At 42.8% G+C, this 22,368-nt stretch overlaps 1 protein-coding gene across 2 annotated transcripts in view; it reads left to right on the plus strand.

Annotated features, from left to right (window-relative positions):
• TECPR2 (tectonin beta-propeller repeat containing 2) overlaps positions 1-22,368 on the plus strand; it is a 626,110-nt gene that overhangs the window by 230,578 nt on the left and 373,164 nt on the right. The window contains exon 10 of one of the 2 annotated variants that reach the window (XM_086937834.1): positions 19,940-20,934. In XM_086937834.1, the coding sequence (XP_086793960.1) occupies positions 19,940-20,934 (995 nt within the window). The remainder of the gene's footprint in view (positions 1-19,939; positions 20,935-22,368) is intronic. The other variant, XM_086937835.1, reaches the window with a different exon arrangement.

The raw sequence follows: 22,368 nt of genomic DNA on the forward strand, positions 1-22,368 counted from the left end.
TACACCTTTCCTAATATAAAGGCATACATATAATCACACCTTTGATACATTGCAGAATATATTTTTAAAGGAAAAACATTGTTGTATATTGTATTGAAGAATTTATATAGCACAAGCGGGGAGATTAAGTGAGCTAATGCCCAGAGTCACATGATGCTGACCTGCTGCCAGCGCCGGGGATCGAACCGCGGTCCGGATGCAGCTGCTCTGGCTGCTGCGCCACACCTCTCCCAAGTATAGAAGTTGGGGACATTAGCATTAGATGTGCACCTTTTTGAAGGCAGGCATGCACCTACTGCTTTACAAATAGGCATAATGAGTAAACAAAGCAGCAGAAGAGCAGTGCAGGTGGGAGGCCTGAGCAGAACCTACACAATATTTCAAGGCCCAGATTTCATATACTCCAGTTTTTGAGCAGCGGTTCGGTCCAAAGGCCCTCTCATGCTCTCGACGGCTCCAAAAGGCAGATGAGCAACTGTTGGATGAGCTCTAGTTGGGTATTGGTTCAAACCCTATTTAGTCTGGCACCCTGCCCCTGTGATGGGTGAGAGACGAGGGTAGTATAGGAACTCACCAGATGGAAATTTGCCAGCTAATTGACACAGCATGTGAGAAAGAACCACAAAAAAATAAATTGATGCAATGTGTTAATTCAAACCAGTCTTTAAAACCAGTCTTTAAATGCCTTTGAGAGATACTGGTTACATGTAAGTAAAATATTTAATGGAGGGAAGGCCTGCCCTTGAGAGCATTGTACTGATACTCTTAAACCCGTACAACTAGGTAAAAATGTGCACTAATTAGCAGTTGTTTCTAAGTCTATGCGAAACTTCCAGCCACAGCTGTTAATTTGTGTCTGTTGTTCATGCCTGCCATAGAATGAATGAATTCTTTATTGTTTGGATACTGAAAACCATTACATTAAAAACATAATTCGAAGTTTATAAAATTACAAAAGTTAAAACCAAAGTAATTTCTGCTGCCCAGGGGGCGGGATTGCGGAGCATGAGGATCATGTTGAGGCATAGGTCAACAAGGTCTCTGTGAACAGAGGCCCTCCGTGGCCTTCACTAGAGTTCGTGTCTGGTAGATGAACTTTCCGAAGGAGGCCATATACTTTACCGTTGTCAAGGTATAGAGGTAGATGGTCGCCTCCTTTGCAGTGCGGATTCCTGATTGTCTTAAAATTGGCCTAAGGTGGAGGCTGCGGGCCGTGCGCAGGGCCGGGCAGCAGACTAGTAGATGAGCCAAAGACTCACGTTTGTGCCTGCATTCCCGGGCACCTGGGCCGGCCGTGCCAAAAGCATATAGTTCTTTAAGAGGCAGCGGATGTAGTCTATACGCTAAGATCTTATCAAGGGCTGCGCGGCCCACGGCCTGCTTAAGGTGGTATTTAGGATTGTGCAGGATATGTGGTAAGGACAAGGACTCGTGTAGATCTTTTTTTTGCCAGCGACTCCAGATCCAGATCTCTTGACTGCGCCCGCACTTGTTTTTTGATGGAGTGTTTGATGGCCGTATAGCTGACCAGTTCCGGATTCCAAGACTCAATGGCGAGATTGAGATGGTCCTTCGCCGCCTTGAGAGTGGCTGACCTGGGATTCCCTGGCTCTCTGAAGATGCAATTCAACGTTGCCTTGAGAGTGTTCTCCTTTGCCGTCGTTGTTAAGAAGTAGTATTTACTTAGGGCGGCCAACTCTTCCAGATATTGCTGATTAAGTGAGAACTCCAGGCGGACAAGAGTGTTTCTGGTACACCTCGGAAGATGGAATAGTCTCTTGTAGGCTCTGCAATGGATTTTTTCTAGTTCTTTATGCAGTTTGCCTGGAAATGCTTGAAGCGCGTAATTTAGGGCGGGCATTAATTTTGCTTTGAGTACTCGTTGGATGGCCAATGTGGACGGGCTATATAAGGAGGCGTGCAGCTTGCAGATACCGTAAGTTATAGTTTTGCCTTTACCTTGGATGGTCTTTAGGTGCGCGCTTGAGAGCCCCGACTCCTGAAAGCAAATTCCCAAGTACGTGTACCGCTGAGTACTTTCCAGCAGAAGGTGGCCAAGCCTCCATTTTGCTGTTTTTTTCTTTGGGTACTTTCCAAAGATAATAATTTTGGACTTGGATGAATTTGCTACCAGCTTATTTTTCTCATTGTATGCGGCCAGTGCAGTCAGCGCCTTTTGTAGCCCAGTTCTTGTGTGATCCAAGAGCACCAAGTCGTCGGCGTATTGCATAAAGTGGATTTTTGTCCCGCCGATCTTTGGAATAAGCAGAGCCGCCCCAGACAAGGCCCTCTCCATGTCCGCTGTGTATAAATTAAATAGCATTGGTGCTAGCACACACCCTTGTTTTAAGCCACGGTCCGTGTTGATCTTTGTGGATGCGTGGTCCCTCGAGAGTTTGATTCTTACCCACGTGTTGTAGTACAAGGATTGGATCGCCCTCAGCAGGGCCGGATTGATGTTCCATTGGGCCAACTTTCTCCACAGGATGGCACGATCTACCCTGTCGAACGCCGCCGAATAGTCAATAAAGCAGGCGAATAAGGGGAGGCTTTTGGGTGCCTGAGCATGGTGGACCAAATAAGAGAGTGCAGTGATGTTATCAACTGTGGAGGACCCTGGTCTGAATCCAGTTTGACAGAATGGGAGGAGACCTTCGGCGTTCGTCCAGTCTGTGAGGTCCCTCAAGATTGCACTGGCATAAGCTTTTCCCTCGATGTCCAGCAGGGCGATCCTGCCATAGTGAGTGTAGGAGATGAGAACAATGTTGATCGGTACAGAAATGAAGCAGGAAGATCTCAGTCACACCGTGTGTTTTTTAAAGGTCACTTTTCAATGAGCTCTGCAGTCAATCCCGACTGCTAAATCTTTGCACATTAAAAGTTCACAACAGTCAAAACATCCGAAAATGAAGCTAACACTGGTATGTTAAAGGGCAATGACTCAGCTGTTGTTCAGTTAGCTGAAAGTTGCTGTGCTTTTCTGGTGGCTGTAATGAAGCCCACATAAACAAACAAACACAGCACTGTTTTCAAAGTGCGCCTCAAGCAGTTGTTCTCAATTCAAAGGAACATTGGAGTTTAGTGGCCGATTTCACAGCGGCCCATGCTTGGAAATGCCCCGCTCAGTGTGGGGGGAGGAAGCAACACAAAGCGAGGGAGGAAGTGGACAGAGTGAAGGTAGAAGTAAAGTACTGAGGACAGAACACGTAAATACATGCACTTCCATGGAGTGCAGAGAGAGGATAAACCCCACATTCTGCCTCTGCGCGGGGACAGATATACTGTCTGGTGTCCATCGGTGGATACAGATGGAAAGAAGGTCTATTGCCCCACCCCATTTCTTTGATCACTTTTTTCTTGGTAGTCTGGTGGTCAGTTTGGGGTGTTTAAACCCTATCTGGCCATCGTGGAAGTAGGTCAGAGAGCCCACCAGACCAGCAGGTATAAAAGTGAAAAACAGAATGGGGGCAGACTTGCCCGTCCTGGCACCGAATTGCAGACCCCATCCCCCGGAACCAGACAGCCATTCTATTCACTCAGGGGACAGATTGGGGGGTTTACCACCTGTCTTTCTGCCCCAGGGAGCAGAAAGCTCAATAGTCACCAGGGATTGGTGTAAAAAAGGAATGGAGTAGGGTGTTGGTCCGTGTTGTCATTGGCTTCTTCCCCAGGCACCCAATAGTCTCTGACAACCAGAGGAGACACAATGGGTGGAGGGAAGGCTTACCACCTCTGAGAATCAAAACGTCCTTTTGCTTGCCATCAGGATTGCTGAAGCATGATCATTTGTATACCATCTGTCAGAGGATTTTCCTTGTCTGTTTCGTGCTCTTGGGTGCTCTGTAAAGGGTTCTATTTCGAGGGGAAAGAGCATGAGGGACGGGTGCAACCATGTTTAGTCCCACAGCGTATTGAGATACAGATAGCTTCCCCCCCCCAGCTTGTACCCTAGCTGAGGAGCTATTATATAAGAGTTGGATCCACCTGATCAATGCTCCTCCCATGTTCATATACCTGAGCACCTCAATTAGGAAACACCAACTCAGCAAATCAAATATTTTTTCTAAATACATGGCTAATACCATTGTGCATTGCAGCATTTTGTCAGTCTTTGGTTCATTATCCATAGAAGATGCCTGACATGTAGACCAGCATTTCTAGTGGAAATTAATCCATTTTGATCATGATGAACGAACGCTGTCAAATGGGGATGGAGTCTCTTATTGAGAATTTTCGAATCAAGATTCATCTTCGAAAGTGCTCTGTATGAGGCTCTGTCAGTGGGTTCTCCTGCTCTTCTTAGGAATAGGGACTATTGATGCCTCTTTGTGGAATTAGGGAAGCTACTTCTCTCCCATGCCTCTATGCACATCTTGAGTAAATGGGGTATCAACAATCCAGCATACGTGCAGAAGACCTCACTTGGCAAGCCACCTGTACCGTTTTACCACTGGCCAATGACTTTAGTGCTTTCTGGATCTCACTAGCTGCAATGAGACTCCTGAACTGGTTTGCTACTGTTTCTGGTTATTTTTTCAGGGCTAACCTATGTAGATAAGCCACTGTCTAAGGGGGCTGCAGAATGTACCTTATTATTTGCCCTGTGTAAATTCCAATGTAATGTAAGAAAGATGCATTAATACTGACCTGGTATTTGGTCACTTGTCATGGAGCCAGGCTTCTTTGGGTGATGGACATGCCTCCATCACTCTCCAGGCACCCTGATCTTTCTGCATCAGAAAGTGCTCAAGTCAGATAGTTCTTGTGGTCAAGGAATCTCAACCTCTCAACTAAAATAGCATATTACTCCCTTGTATTTAGTAGTTGTATCCACTGGGAACCTGGTCTGGTTAAGAGGTAGGCAATCACAGTGCGTATGCTTACAACACTATCGTTGCATGAGAAATCATTTCTAAAGATAATTTCCCAATTGTTTATATTCACAATGTACATGCTTAGTCCAACTACGGCATGCATGAACTACATCATGAAAAACAATTATTGTCTACAATTTAATTTTCAGTACCTTTTCTTGTTAACAAATGGGCTGTTCCTTAATCCTTTTGTTAATCAAGATCTTTTACTCTTGGGACAGTGACCTGTAACACTAAATACTATTTAAAGAGACTGGAAATTTAGGTCCAGGCATGAGTAAAAACAATCCTTTGCTGGCTTATTGCCTATTGTTCTGCTGATGTTTTCAACCTGCTATTCAAAATGGGCACCCTATAAATAGCAGTGTTTCAAAATGGCCACCACCACGTGTCGGTAAACAAGCTCCGTAGTAGTGTTACATCTATTTGATATTGAGTCCTCATCATAATGAAAAAGCTGATTATCCAGTGTTGATTATCAGATTAAATTTCATATAATAACGCAAGGTTTATTGTACAGATAAAGACAGGTATAAAATAACGTACCTTATGACTTAACAAATACATACAACAAAATATGGAAAAGTTAAAAATTCATTTATTTGAATATATTAAAAAACAATCAATAGGGATAACTAAATTAAACCCCTGAACTAAAACAAGATAAAATTGAGACAATACATATAATTGCGACCTGCACAATTACAAGCAGACAGAACAGTTACAACATACATTTGTTGGATACAGGTTTGTATATTCTTTCTCCGCTCTAATATCACCAGAGTAGTATCACTACTAAATCAGCGTATCTATTATGGTGTTGGAGACTTGAATTATACGCTTTAGGTTGCGTCGACGTGTTTCGGTGATAACTCCTTATTATGAGCACCTTTATCAAGACATAAATTTTGTCTGCCAGAACCAGATGGTATGTAAAATCGCCCCTGGGATAATATTGACGATCCTTTATAGGGATAACTTCACGTTTCCTAATTGGAGCGTGGGCTTCTGTAGTCGCCTTATACAATGCTGCTGGTAGTAGTATATTTCTGTTTCTGTTCTGAATAAATGCGATCTTTTATTGTCCCCTTGACCATAGGAGACCAAGGAAAAATGGTTGTGTTGTAGACCATAAGTATTATATGCAATCAGGCCACAACATAATGAGAGTCTACCGAGTCGGACCCCCACAGAGAGCAGAACCTTTATCTACTAACTAGGTAGACTCTCATTATGTTTGGCCATATCACGATGACCAAGGGACTGTGAAAGCTTATATCGTCCCATTAGGTTATCTTTGTGAAGCCTAAAAGAGAATTACAACCGCAACCTTCTGCAACATAACCCGTCAGAAGTGGAGAATTCGTGATATTTACATTTATATTTATACATGGCAATTGTGGCCTGATTGCATATAATACTTATGGTCTACAACACAACCATTTTTCCTTGGTCTCCTATGGTCAGGGGGACAACAAAAGATCGCATTTATTCAGAACAGAAACAGAAATATACTACTACCAGCAGCATTGTATAAGGCGACTACAGAAGCCCACGCTCCAATTAGGAAACGTGAAGTGATCCCTATAAAGGATAGTCAATATTATCCCAGGGGCGATTTTACATACCCTCTGGTTCTGGCAGACAAAATTTATGTCTTGATAAAGGTGATCATAATAAGGAGTTATCACCGAAACGCGTCGACGCAACCTAAAGCGTATAATTCAAGTATCCAACACCATAATAGATACGCTGATTTAGTAGTGATACTACTCTGGTGATATTAGAGCGGAGAAAGAATATACAAACCTGTATCCAACAATTGTATGTTGTAACTTTTCTGTCTGCTTGTAATTGTGCAGGTCGCAATTATATGTATTGTCTCAATTTTATCTTGTTTTAGTTCAGGGATTTAGTTTAGTTATCCCTATTGATTGTTTTTTTAATATATTCAAATAAATGAATTTTTAACTTTTCCATATTTTGTTGTATGTATTTGTTAAGTCATAAGGTACGTTATTTTATACCTGTCTTTATCTGTGCCTTAAGGGAACTCTTTCTCTTACCTAGGTTGAATAACCCTATTTCCCTTGGCCTACACAAGGGGTACCTCTCTGTTTTTTACAGGTTTATTGTACAGACTTAAAAATACATTGACATTTCACTGTGGGACATAATAAAAAGCAATACCTTTGAATTGAAACCTGAACCTCCTATTCTCAGTGTATATTAACAATACCACTCGACTAAGGTTGTAGTCTCACAATTGTAGAATTGTCTAATCACTTGTCGACTATGTTTATTGACTTCTTACAATATTATAACATCTTAGAGTAGATTACTCATGTTGAAGAATATGAAACTTGGGTCTAATGTCCATAATTAATCAAAATTAATCAATACCTTTGAATCGAACTCTGAACCTCCTATTCTTAGAATATGTATGTTCACAATACCACTCAACAATTTTCATATCCTCTCTATTGCAGAGTTGCCTGATTACATGACAACTGTGAGGCTAGAGGACCTCTAGTCTCATCCCTTCGCAGGCACACACATGTTTGTCATTCCTTAAGTCAAGAAAACGACTTTCATTCAATGTTCTTAGTGGTTCTTTAATTTATTTGCTGATTCATTTTTTCAATTTTATATTGATTAGTCAAATCTCTTCAAAATCAGTTTCAGCAATTTACTTCAGGCATTGTCTTTTTAAACATGTCCAATGCATTTCGGGCATTAAAGGTGTGCCCTTCATCAGGGAATAGACACTAAAAAAATAATAATATACATGCACATTAGTGTGAGTATTAACTGAAAACATCACAATAAAAATACAGACATCGTGACAATGTAACATAGTTCAATACTGTTATTAGCTGCCTGCAAGTATATCAATGGTGAATGCGCAAGAAAAACAAGGCTGTTTGTTTGCAATACTGGGAACGTGAAAAAATGAGTTAATGAGTCACTTACATGCCGGTGGGGAAAAGATCGTGTGAAATCTGCAAGAGGGGAAGGTGAAATGAGAGAACACGATTAGCGTGAGAGGGCTGGAATGCACGGAAATGTGCTCGAAATTGGGAGGCGGTGAAAACTAACCTGACTATATTCGGAAAGTTAGATCGGTCCGGTCCTAATCTCCGTGGAACGCCGGCGAGAGCATAGGGGTTGCCGCGTTCTTTAAATTCAAATTGCTGTCATGTGATCGTCACGTGGGAGCAAGGGTGGGGGAAACACTATGTGTGCGGATTAAATCGGCAGTGCTTCACAGTGTCCTAATCGGCTGAGCATACAGCCAATGTAAATAACTAAACATTCAGAACGAATGGGCTTGTGGAATAAAGGAATGAGTATGTGAAAATAAAAAAACGTGGGTGAAAGACTGGAAACTCCTATGAAAATTAAAATTAAAATAAAATGTTAAGGTCCGGTGGAGGATCGAACTCGGAACCATGGGGTTGAGGTGCTCGGTAAGCTACTCATGTGGCTACGGCGGGATGTGCTTGAACAGTGTTGAAAAAAGGTGTCTATGTAGTTGGAAATAGGAACACGCACAATAGCAGCAAGATGGGTGTAAAGAGCAATTCATTACAGATAACAGGCAAATTCAATTCTGTCATTGAGACCCGTTGGTTTCTGGGTTGATAATTTGTAAATCCAATAGTTCTCCCTTCTCAAAAGGAATTTGTTATTGTCTCTTCCCTCTAATTTCGACACAGTCTCTAGGATGATAAACTTGATTTGGGAAACATTATGTTGGAATTCGACGAAGTGTGCTGCTAGGGCTGACTTTGAATTTTTGAGTCTAATATTTGACTTATGTTCCGTTAGGCGCACCTTAATGCGTCGTTCGGTTTTCCCTATGTACATCTTGCCACAGGGACACTTTATGCCATATATCAGATTGCTGGTATCGCAGGTGGCGTTGACTTTGAGTTTAATTGCATGACCTTGACTTGGATGATGTATTATGTTGCCTTTGATGATGCTGTTGCAGTTGCCGCAATTTAAACACGGTTTGGTTCCAGTGTAAGTAGCGGACTCTTTGGGTTTATGTTGTACAATTTCTCCCAGATTCTTAGCCCTGGTAAAGGCAAATATTGGTGGTTGGCTGAATGAGTCTCCAAAATCGGGTTCAATGTTAAGAATAGCCCAATGTTTCATGATGATTTGTTTGAATCTCTTGCTGCTGGTTGAATATTTCGAGACCACTACTGTACGTGATTGTTCAGACTTTGCCTTTGGAGTTAATAATTTGGTTCTGTCCATGTTTTCAACCCTTTTCTTGGTTTCTTCAACTAAAGATTTTGGGTACCCTCTATTGGTAAACTTTGTGGTCATTTCTTCGAGTCTTAGTTTAGCGGTGTTTGTCTCGGAAGAGATCCTTTTGACTCTTGCCATCTGGGAATATGGTAGGTTTCGAATCAGATTGGGTTCATGGAAGCTAGAATGTAGCAACATGTTATTCCTGTCGGTTGGTTTGACAAAAAGGTCCGTGCTGAATCCTTGTGAGGTTATCGTGATTTTCACATCAAGGAAATTTACCGAGGTGTCTGAAATGTCCCAAGTCAGTTGGATTCTTTTGTCGATAGCATTAAAGTTGTTAAGCTCCATTCTCAATGACTCTTCAGTATCGGTCCATACGATGAAATAATCATCTATGTATCGTGCTATCATTCTGAGATTTTTGATCCAGTTTGTGTTTTTGAGGATGTTTTGCGTTTCGTACCACTGCATAAAAATGTTAGCGTACACAGGTGCAGCTGAATTGCCCATGGCCATCCCGGTGAGTTGTTGGTACCATTCATCCTTGACTTTAAAGTAACTGTGGTACAAAGTAAAGTACATTAGTTCCATAAGAAACAGTTGCAATTCGTGGTCAAGATCTGTGTTCAGGAGTGCAGATTCCATGGCTTCAATCCCCATGTCGTGGGGTATGCTGGTATATAGGCTACAAACGTCCGCTGTACATAATAGTACTTTTTCTGTGGGATTAAATGGTGTTTGTTGTAATTTCAGTAGAAAGTCTGTGGTGTCCTTGATATATGTTTGCATAGATTGCACTGACGGTTGTAAATATTTATCAATCAATTGGCCAATTGGTTGGTGTAGACTCCCTCGTGTGGAGACTATAGGTCTCATGGGGGGATTGTTAATGTTCTTATGGATTTTTGGTACCATTCTCAATGTTGGACTTTTGGGGTTGGAGGTAGTGAGAAAAGTTTTGGTCCTCTCAGTGATAGTCCCATGTTTTTGTGCTCTATCAATGATGTTTCTTAAGGTGGTAGAGTATTCCATAGTAGGATTACAGTTGAGTTTACTGTAGGTTGTCATATCGCTGATATGTTCCATCACTTTGTTATCGTACATGGTGGTGTTCATGATGACGATCGCTCCCCCTTTGTCAGCTTTAGTGAGTATTATATGTTCATTGTTGGCTATTTTGTTGAGTGTGTCTAGGTCTTTTTGTGTGATGTTTTTAGATTTTGGTTTCACATGTTTGATTTTACTGAGATCTTGTTTCACTATGTTCTCAAATAGGTCCAATGTCTTGTGGCTCACAGGTGCTTGGAATGTGCTTTGTGGGCGTAATCCCAGTAATTGATCTTTCTCCTGTTGTGGACGTTCAGGTATGACGTTGTCAAAAAAATGTCTGAGTCTAAGTTTTCTCATTAACTTGAAAAAACTCACATCAAGTTCCAGGTGATCCGTGGAAGTGGTAGGGACAAATGATGTTCCTTTTTGTAATAATTCCAGTTCGTAAGAGCTGAAAACTTGATCACTGATGTTAATCACTAGGTGTTCTGAGGTTGGTTCTTTTTGGGTTTCTTCTCCTTCTCTTTGGTTGTTGCGGTCGTGCTCCGGGTATTTGGAGGGTCTCTTTCTTTCTCCTTTTCTTTGCCCTCTCCTGGGTCTCCTTTTTGAGCTTGTCCCTGTTCTAAAAAAGGGCTAGTATCTGGGGCTTTACTTGTCGTAGGTTCCGCTGCAGGTGTTGATTCTTGTGCTGTACGTGCGGGTTGAGATTTGCGTTGTTGATGACTTGGTTCGCTATCCGTGGATGAAGTGTCTGTGTTTGAATTGTAGGGACGGTTTCTTCGTTTCTGGGCATAGATGTCTGCCCATGTATAGACCTCTCCCAGTCTGTAATCCAAGGTGTCCCGCTTAAATTTGCGAATCTTGCGTTCGTTAATCTCTCTCGAGTGACGGTCAATTTGGTTCTTGATATCTTCTAGGGTTGTATTGAGTTCCTCTTCTGTCATCATTTTGGAGAGTTCTGTTGATGTTTCCTGAATTTCTACTGAAAGTTCCTCTAAGATAGAAGACAATTCTTGTATAATTAGGAGTATAAGATCCAGTGAACATTTGTTAAGAATCTCGTACCACCGTTCCTGGAATTTTTTTGAATGTTTGCATAGGGATGGTTTAAGTGCAATTCTAAGCCCACGTGGTATGCGTTGGTTCTTGTGGTACTTAATGAGAGTACTGGCATGGAGTTGTTGGTTTGTTTTCCTTTTGGATAGGTAGAGTAACTGTCTGATATTTTGCTCTTTCGACCGACTTGAAGTTTCTTGTGTGAGTTCCTCCCTGATAAGAGAATAAATTTGGTCCACATCTTTAGTTTCAAACGCAAAGGTGGAGGCTCTGGCCTCAGTGCTTTTTGATATGTCATCGTAATTGCTCATGTTGAGATATATGAGATGTGAGTTACATAGGGCGTGCTATCAGCTTAACAACTTTAATGCTATCGACAAAAGAATCCAACTGACTTGGGACATTTCAGACACCTCGGTAAATTTCCTTGATGTGAAAATCACGATAACCTCACAAGGATTCAGCACGGACCTTTTTGTCAAACCAACCGACAGGAATAACATGTTGCTACATTCTAGCTTCCATGAACCCAATCTGATTCGAAACCTACCATATTCCCAGATGGCAAGAGTCAAAAGGATCTCTTCCGAGACAAACACCGCTAAACTAAGACTCGAAGAAATGACCACAAAGTTTACCAATAGAGGGTACCCAAAATCTTTAGTTGAAGAAACCAAGAAAAGGGTTGAAAACATGGACAGAACCAAATTATTAACTCCAAAGGCAAAGTCTGAACAATCACGTACAGTAGTGGTCTCGAAATATTCAACCAGCAGCAAGAGATTCAAACAAATCATCATGAAACATTGGGCTATTCTTAACATTGAACCCGATTTTGGAGACTCATTCAGCCAACCACCAATATTTGCCTTTACCAGGGCTAAGAATCTGGGAGAAATTGTACAACATAAACCCAAAGAGTCCGCTACTTACACTGGAACCAAACCGTGTTTAAATTGCGGCAACTGCAACAGCATCATCAAAGGCAACATAATACATCATCCAAGTCAAGGTCATGCAATTAAACTCAAAGTCAACGCCACCTGCGATACCAGCAATCTGATATATGGCATAAAGTGTCCCTGTGGCAAGATGTACATAGGGAAAACCGAACGACGCATTAAGGTGCGCCTAACGGAACATAAGTCAAATATTAGACTCAAAAATTCAAAGTCAGCCCTAGCAGCACACTTCGTCGAATTCCAACATAATGTTTCCCAAATCAAGTTTATCATCCTAGAGACTGTGTCGAAATTAGAGGGAAGAGACAATAACAAATTCCTTTTGAGAAGGGAGAACTATTGGATTTACAAATTATCAACCCAGAAACCAACGGGTCTCAATGACAGAATTGAATTTGCCTGTTATCTGTAATGAATTGCTCTTTACACCCATCTTGCTGCTATTGTGCGTGTTCCTATTTCCAACTACATAGACACCTTTTTTCAACACTGTTCAAGCACATCCCGCCGTAGCCACATGAGTAGCTTACCGAGCACCTCAACCCCATGGTTCCGAGTTCGATCCTCCACCGGACCTTAACATTTTATTTTAATTTTAATTTTCATAGGAGTTTCCAGTCTTTCACCCACGTTTTTTTATTTTCACATACTCATTCCTTTATTCCACAAGCCCATTCGTTCTGAATGTTTAGTTATTTACATTGGCTGTATGCTCAGCCGATTAGGACACTGTGAAGCACTGCCGATTTAATCCGCACACATAGTGTTTCCCCCACCCTTGCTCCCACGTGACGATCACATGACAGCAATTTGAATTTAAAGAACGCGGCAACCCCTATGCTCTCGCCGGCGTTCCACGGAGATTAGGACCGGACCGATCTAACTTTCCGAATATAGTCAGGTTAGTTTTCACCGCCTCCCAATTTCGAGCACATTTCCGTGCATTCCAGCCCTCTCACGCTAATCGTGTTCTCTCATTTCACCTTCCCCTCTTGCAGATTTCACACGATCTTTTCCCCACCGGCATGTAAGTGACTCATTAATTCATTTTTTCACGTTCCCAGTATTGCAAACAAACAGCCTTGTTTTTCTTGCGCATTCACCATTGATATACTTGCAGGCAGCTAATAACAGTATTGAACTATGTTACATTGTCACGATGTCTGTATTTTTATTGTGATGTTTTCAGTTAATACTCACACTAATGTGCATGTATATTATTATTTTTTTAGTGTCTATTCCCTGATGAAGGGCACACCTTTAATGCCCGAAATGCATTGGACATGTTTAAAAAGACAATGCCTGAAGTAAATTGCTGAAACTGATTTTGAAGAGATTTGACTAATCAATATAAAATTGAAAAAATGAATCAGCAAATAAATTAAAGAACCACTAAGAACATTGAATGAAAGTCGTTTTCTTGACTTAAGGAATGACAAACATGTGTGTGCCTGCGAAGGGATGAGACTAGAGGTCCTCTAGCCTCACATTTTCATACATTCAGTCCGACGTCGGTGGGCCCTCGACGCCTCCTTGCGGAGCACCAAAAAAACAACCAAAAAACGCTTCTCAACTCCAATTCAGCTCTGATCAAAAATATTGCTGTGCATCCATCCAATATCAGTTACATGACAACTGTACAATCATTTTGGAATAATTTGGTCACGTTCAACAGTAACAAATGTGGATCTAATAGTCATACTTAAGCATAAATCAAAGCATTTTTGTTTTAACTCTTGTCCATATTTATTATATCACCAAATTTTCAGATTGTTAAAGCAGATGAGACCATGCTGACTTGCTAGCTGCTCTCTTGAGCTTTTTAAAATCACTCGTTTTCGTGCAATTTGTAAAATTTGTACTTTTAATTAAAATTGTTGACCCTGTTGTGTAATCAGCTGGCATATGCCTAATTGTATTTGCATCCACTGACACGCACGGTAATCGGTGGAATCACCGCTCTTTGCCGGTCCCTCGCCTTCGTTTGTTGGTTGTTGGCGGACATCTTTGGTTGGGGAAGAGGGTGCACGCGCTAGTCCTCTCTCTAGGAGGCGACTAGGGCTTAAAAGCAGACAAATCAGGCAGCTCGTTCTTGACCACTAGCGCATTACACACAGCGCTTCCATTCCACTCCATGCTGACTTGCTAGCTGCTCTCTTGAGCTTTTTAAAATCACTCGTTTTCGTGCAATTTGTAAAATTTGTACTTTTAATTAAAATTGTTGACCCTGTTGTGTAATCAGCTGGCATATGCCTAATTGTATTTGCATCCACTGACACGCACGGTAATCGGTGGAATCACCGCTCTTTGCCGGTCCCTCGCCTTCGTTTGTTGGTTGTTGGCGGACATCTTTGGTTGGGGAAGAGGGTGCACGCGCTAGTCCTCTCTCTAGGAGGCGACTAGGGCTTAAAAGCAGACAAATCAGGCAGCTCGTTCTTGACCACTAGCGCATTACACACAGCGCTTCCATTCCACTCCATGCTGACTTGCTAGCTGCTCTCTTGAGCTTTTTAAAATCACTTGTTTTCGTGCAATTTGTAAAATTTGTACTTTTAATTAAAATTGTTGACCCTGTTGTGTAATCAGCTGGCATATGCCTAATTGTATTTGCATCCACTGACACGCACGGTAATCGGTGGAATCACCGCTCTTTGCCGGTCCCTCGCCTTCGTTTGTTGGTTGTTGGCGGACATCTTTGGTTGGGGAAGAGGGTGCACGCGCTAGTCCTCTCTCTAGGAGGCGACTAGGGCTTAAAAGCTGCCATGTCCACGCGCAGCGGAGACGCGCAGCGGGGATGCCGGAATATCGCCGGAGTTTCGCCAGAGTCAAGCCCGTCTGTGCCCGTCCGGGCCCAGACGGGCTCAGGGCACACCACTCTGCTCAATCCATCTAGACATTTGGCCCCTCCCCTCAGGTATTCACGAGACTCTCTGCTCTCGCTTCGCGCGACTAAACTGCCTAGTTGCCATTATAATTGGGTTGAGGGTACTGCCTTTAAACACTGTCTCGGGTGTCCTGTGTCTAATCACTGTGTGGCTTTAAACACACTCACTATGGCTCTGCTTAATTGCAGATCACTGCCTTGTCACGCAATAGAAATACACTCCCTCCTTTTGGACCACTGTCTGGATGTGTTATTCCTAACGGAAACGTGGTTGACCGCGTGTTCAGGTCCCGATATTGTCAATGCTCTCCCACCGGGTTACCTCATTTTCCATCTTGATAGGCCGGATGGGAGAGGGGGTGGAGTGGCCATCGTTTATAGAGATACTTTCGTGTGCAAAGCTGCAGACTGCGGTATTACCAACACTGAAAGTTGTCATTTCTCCCTTGGCATATCTTCCTCCGTTTCCATCTCCGGCCTCCTTTTGTATCGCCCTCCTGCTGCGCTGGGGAATTTTGTGGACTCTATTATTGAGGCCATCATTCCATTAGCCGCTGCCTCATGCAACTTTGTACTTCTGGGGGATTTTAATCTTCACTTTGATGACCCCAATGACGTGGTGGCAAGAGATTTATTGAGCTCATTTGATGCTCTCGATCTTCACCTCGCTCATTTGGGAGCCACTCATAACAGAGGTCATCAGCTTGACGCTGTTTTTGCTAATACTGCCAACCTGCAAGCCCTCCAGATGTTGGCCCTTCCCTGGACGGATCACCACCTTATTCCTTTCAGCTGGTTGTTGAAGAACCGGGGAGATCCCGTGCCTAGACAATACACTGTGGAACGACTCTGGTCGAAGCTGCCGGTTGAAAGTTAGGTTGAAGAGCTAGCGATAACTCGCCCTGACCCTGTAGATGACCCCAATATTGCTGATCAACATCTGGCTAATTGGCTCACTAACTCTCTTGATCGACTGATTCCTAAAAAAAGGAGGCTTATCAGGGAGAGAAGAACTGCTTCTGCCCCCTGGTATACTCCGGAACTCAGGAGTTGCAGAACTTCTTGCAAAAGGCTTGAACGTGCCTGGAGGAGAGAGCAGACGGAAGAAAGCGGGCTAATTATAAAAGAGAGATGAGAAAATACAAAAGTGCACTGAAGGATGTCAAAAAGATTTTCTTTAGTGATAAGATTGAGAGGGCAAGTAACTCTCCAAGAGAATCCTTTAAAATTTTTAAAGAACTCCTCAAAGCCCCAGTCCCGCCAGTCGTGCACGTCAATCCTAAAGACAAATGTGAAGAACTGGCTAGTTTCTTCCATTCTAAAATAGATACTATCCTATCCTCTCTGCCCGCTATGCCTCAAATCTCTGAGCCGGCTACTGGTCCTATAAGCTGCCCGACCGAACTTGTCTCTTTTGGTCCCTTCTCGGAGGAGGAGGTTACAAAGGTCTTGGTGGAGATGAAGAGTGGATCTCCGAGTGATCCAGTGCCTATGAAACATCTTAAACTTGTGGCTAATACTCTGTCAGCTCCCCTCACTGACCTTGTCAACCTCTCTCTCTCTCATGGTATAGTCCCTCTGAGATGGAAAAAGGCAGTAGTAAAAGCCCTACTAAAAAAACCAGGCTTGGATCCCGCCAATCTGACCAACTTCAGGCCTATCTCGCTTCTGCCGGGGTTTTCTAAAATCGCAGAGAAGCTGGTTAACCGTCAGCTCTCTTACTATCTTGAGTCCAACCACCTGTTGGGAGACTCCCAGACTGGTTTCCGTCCCGGCCAAGGAACGGACACAGCCCTGCTGGCGGTAGTGGAGGAAGCAAGGAGCACTCTTGATGCTGGAGGATCAGTGGCAGTGATCCTCCTGGACTTGAGTGCTGCCTTTGACACCGTGAGTCACCAGGTGCTCCTCCAACGCCTGTCAGAGGTAGGTGTCTCAGGGACGGCCCTGAAATGGTTGGGATCTTTTCTCTCCAACCGTTTCTACCAAGTCTGGGAAGGGGCAGAGCAGTCTTCCCTATTCCCTCTTCAATGTGGAGTCCCTCAGGGCTCATCGTTGAGCCCTACTTTGTTCAATGCATATATGACTCCACTTGAAAGAGTGGTAGCCCCCTCGGGGTTGAAGATCATCAGCTATGCTGATGATACTCAGCTGGTGGTGGGCCTCACTCAGCTGGCGGAACAACCCAACTTGTTGCATGACTGCCTGGCTAATGTCTATCAATGGATGTCCAACTCAGCTCTGAAGCTCAATGGAGGAAAAACTGAGCTGATGCTCTTGGGCAACTCCAGTCCCTCCATCATTGCCAGCTGTTGGCCCCGGTCTCTTGGCGACCCTCCATCTCCCAAGAAGGAGATCAAGTCCTTGGGAGTATGGTTGGAGGAAGATCTGTCCTTTAGGACCCACGCCAGAAAGACCGCGGGGGTTTGCTTCGGTCTACTGAAGTCAGCCCGAAAGGTACTCCCACTGCTTCCGGATCCAGCTAAGAAGCTTTTGATGCGTGGTTTAATCCTTTCAAGGCTTGACTTTGGTAATGCCCTGTTTCTTGGTGCCCCTGAAGCCACCTTTAAAACCCTCCAACAGGTGCAAAATGCAGCTGCCAGAGTTTTGATGGAGATCCCTAGAAGGCAGTCTGCTGCCCCGGCCCTGAAAGCACTTCACTGGCTCCCTGTTAAGGAGCGGGTGAAATTCAAGGAGTTGTGTACGGCCCATAAAATTCTTCATGGCAAAGGCCCCCCCATCCTTTTTAATATGGCCCGTCCTTATAAACCTCCCCGCCTTTTGCGCTCAGACCAGCAACATCTTTTGCAATCTGCGAGAGTCAGGAGAGCTCGGACTGGGGGCAGGCGCTTCTCGGTACAGGTGGCATCTCTGTGGAATTCTCTGCCCCTTAAGATTCGCTCAGAGCACAAGATCCTAGTATTTAGGAAACTTCTTAAAACCTACTTGTTTCCACAGTAGTGAGTTATCGAGTTCCTCCTTCTTTGGTCTGTTGCGCCGGGATGCCCCCGGGTAAGCTGAGCGCATTACAAATTTCATATAATAATAATAATAATAATAATACCTCCACGATATCCAAGTACTCCCTTAAAGTAACAGCACATCTATTCCTATTAAAACACAGTTCTCGGATGGCCCATTTGGAATGAATTATTTTTGTACATTAACCGTTATAATATTAGCGTCAGTTTAAAAACAATAAAAGGTTAAACAATGGCGTTACCTCTTGCTATGCTTCAATGCATTTTGACCCGTAGTTATAATCTGTGACTTTACAGAGTGTGTAAGCCACTCCTTACATGATTAATTAACTTTTCAACCAGCAAACCTATTAAAGGTGTATTTGTATCCACATAGTTCCCAGCTGGGTTATAGCGCACAGCACAAGACGGAAAGCCATCACAGTGTGAACTCTAGCAAACACTCCATTGACTGAAATATGCAAATCAACAACATGAAAGTCGCTTAACATCTCTCAACAGTAATTAAACTGTAAATGAGGGCTGTACAGGTAGTCCTAAAAATGCTTTTGAAATAAAAGCAAGCTTGTATTTCCCCTTCCAGATATATGGTGCTATTTACTGAATTCAATAAAGTTAGCAAGTCTGCAAAAGAACCATATATAAGTTAATTAACCTTATAATCGGTTATCATTGCCATCTTTTTTTAAATTCACGAGGAGCCTTATATATGTTGCATGTGGGTATTCAGAATCAAATTAGGATGGGGTTACTTGAGGATCTATAGGGTAATCTGGGCAACTGCTAGTCGGTAAAAAGAAGTTGGTTACTTTTTTTTTTTAAGGTATTGGTAGGGCTTTGAAAAGGGTGTGTTTAATATGTAAATTCTCTATTAGTACAAAAAAAAATTCCCAAGTCTGGCATTAACAGTATGCAAGTCTATAAATGATACTAATTCTGGAGCACTATATTAACGATTGAGCAATTTAAATTTGTACTGCATTTATATCCTGTCAGGTTCATATGAGACCACCAACCTCTATTTGTTTAGCGGTTTATGGTGCAACTAAACACGAAAAATACAAATTGAAGGGAACACGTTCACGTACTTTATCCTGGGCCATCAGGTTTATAAGATTTCTGTGAATCTTTAACATCAAATAGGCAATATCTTTTTGACACGTGATTTGTCATGTTCATAGATATCTTAGATTGCACTCGTACGCTGTAAAATGTGATTTAACATGTTGGACAAGCACTGTGTGGTATCGTCCTCTGTAGGGAAAGATTCTAAAGCACTTACTCTGGAGAGGATGCTCACGCTGATAAACCTTTGCTAAACATAAGTAATTGTTCCCTCTCTTTGAGATTAACAGGCGTTATTGAAATTGCGTTAATTTGGCAGAAGTTACACCATTGCATATCCTATTTTTCTGATCCGACTGAGTCATCTCGAGCACACTGGTGCCTGCTTGGACATTCCATAGGTCATTCACTGTTGCAAATTCTGCTCTTCCAGCTCAGTTGAGGCAATTGGTAATATTGCAAGTGAATGTGTGCATTTTGACAGTTTTCGCTTATCAATCGTATTGTTCGACTTTTTAACACACCTGACCAACACAGATCTGCCACGCATCTGCTAGGTTCGAATGATAAAGTTGTAATCAAGGTGATGTGTAAGTTTTGGGACTTAATGAAGTGAAATATAAAAGAAAGAGAAAAGGGGGTAAGGATATTGATTTAAAAAAAAAATCTGTACGTTTTTATGCGACTTTATGGCATGTTTTACAGTTTGTAACCAACATTAAACATTTAAAAAAAATAAACAATCTGTTCTTAATTTGCAAGAAATGCTTAAATGCTTCTTTTGTGTGCTTCTTTTCTTCAAAGCAGAAAGTGGAAGTAACAGGCATGAATATAGCTCTCTGGAAACTACACCAAGCTATGAGCGTCGGCTCCCTTGTGATAGTCCACACGTATTGAACAGTGATTTGATTTCTGGTACCACAAGCCTGATGAGTAGTAGTGTAGACCAATGGAGTACCGATTCCCCAGATCGAGACAGTGTGTACAGTGGGGAGTCTCACGGCCTCTTGCAGCCCGAGAACGGCTCTGATGTGTTCAGTGTGCTTCATTCTTCTGAATCCGGGAGTCAGTTGGACGACGAAGACGCAAAGATCCTACCACAGTGTACGGACCTGAAACCTGAAGAATTTACATCGATTACATCACATGCTCCAATCACTGCTGACTCTTCTCTGTGCACTCTTGTTAATTCTGGAGATTATGATAAAACTGAGCAGCGACAAGAAATAATCTTTGAAAAAGATGGTGTACTATTGTCCTTCCAAGAAAGAGATAGTTTCGCTGGACAGCATGCACTAGGTGAAACGTCAAGCAACAGGAGCAGTTCTGAAACAAGTAGTCTAGTTTTGGAAAACAACTTAATAAACAAAGAATCTCTAGATGTGTTCTGTTTAATAGGAGAAGATAAGCGATCATCATCTAATAGGAAAAGTGATGAAACAAGTACAGAAGAGCGACATTCTGACCTAACAGACACTGCCCCTAGAAATATATCTGCTCATCCCCAACCTGGCTCTGCTAAGGAAGCTTGTAATCCTGAAAGCAGTCCCGTTAAGAGATCTCACATTGGAGAGTCTGCTAAACAAAGATGCCTTGGACCTTCTGAAGGAGCAGCCAATGCTGTTCAAAACAAACACGAGGAAGCCGGCCATGCATCCTCAAGTGATGAAGATGATATCTATGGCCACGGACTTCCCTACTCCAATTCAGAAACAAGTGTGGCAGAGATCAGTGTAACCATCTCTGCCCAGGATATGTCTAGACTATGCCAGGAGGAAATGGTTCTGAAATCTGATCAGGTAAGAGGCCAAGCATTAAAAAAAAAGTAAGAGTTTCATTATATGGACTATCTGCGTGTTCTGAAACATTCTGTCGCGCAGTATCTTTTTTACTTTTGTTTCAAATATGTGTATTTGAAGACTGTTTGAATAAGGAAAGCGTCAAGGGGCCCGATGTGCGCCTGTTTTTTGCAGTTCCAAAGGGATATTAGGCCTGTTTGCGACTGCAAAAAATGTGTGGCCTATGTACCAACCCTATTTTGCGAGTCGCTAATCAATTAGCGACTCGCAGAATAGGGTTAGCGACTCTCTATTAGGAAGAGGCGTTCTAAGGGCGTCCCTTCCTAATAGTGACTCCAAAACCAATGTATGAATATTTTGCGACCGGGATTGCGGTCGCAAAAACTTGCAGTTTACCACCCTGCTCTGAAGGGCGGTAAGGCACTTGCAAACGGGAAGGGGACCCCTTCCGGAATGCATTCGCAATTATTTTTTAAGGGCAGGCAGTGGTCCCAGGGACCACTGCCCTTAAAAAATTAAACTTGAAAGTTCATTTTTCTTTTTTAAATGCATCCCGTTTTCCTTTAAGGAAAACGGTTTGCATTTGAAAAAAAAACTGCTTTATTTAAAAGCAGTCCCAGACATGGTGGTCTGCTGACCTCAGCAGGTTACCATCCCTGGGAGTGCTAGCCATTCCCAATGGGGTCGCAAATTGCGACCGCCTCATTAATATTCATCAGACATGCAATTTGCGACCCCATTACGAATCGCAAACAGTGTCTCTGACAATTTTGTACTTAGTACTTTGCGACTCGATAATTGCGACTCGCAATTTGTCGCAGTTTGCAAGTTACAAAATGCTATGGTCGTACATCTGGCCCAAGATCTGTAGTGATCCCAACCATCAAGTCTACACTTTACATCATATGGGCAACATACATTTCTTTATAATTATTTCTCAATCACACTGGACAACATTTGCATATCTGAGGGCCCTCTCGTGAAAACACGTGCAGGAGCATAACCTAGGCAGGCAAACAGCCTACTTTCCATGTTGTAGCTAAACTCCAAAATACGTTGACATGGTAACAAGCCCTATACCCCTCCACAGAATAGATAATATGCTGTTCCTTAGGATGCTGGAGAAAAACACAGCACCAGGGTGTGGTCAGCCTTTTTATAACGCAGCCTGCCCTAGTGATACTCTTGTGTAAGAAAAGGGTTAGGATTAGAGCAATGTGTGCCAATATTGTGTCTTTCCAGAACTACCTGAAGCAGCCCATGTGTAGTGAGGCAATTGCAAATAGAAACATTACTTTCCGCTGACTTCTTGATTGATGAGAATACATTTTGATGTTGTTTTCACCCAAGCTTGGCTGCTCCTCTTTTCATACCTCAGATCCGAACACTCCATGGGTCCAACCCCTTCCTGATAGGTCATCAGGCTACACGAGA

Source organism: Lissotriton vulgaris, chromosome 9 (assembly GCF_964263255.1).
Source record: "Lissotriton vulgaris chromosome 9, aLisVul1.2, whole genome shotgun sequence".
Taxonomy (NCBI): Eukaryota; Metazoa; Chordata; class Amphibia; order Caudata; family Salamandridae; genus Lissotriton; species Lissotriton vulgaris.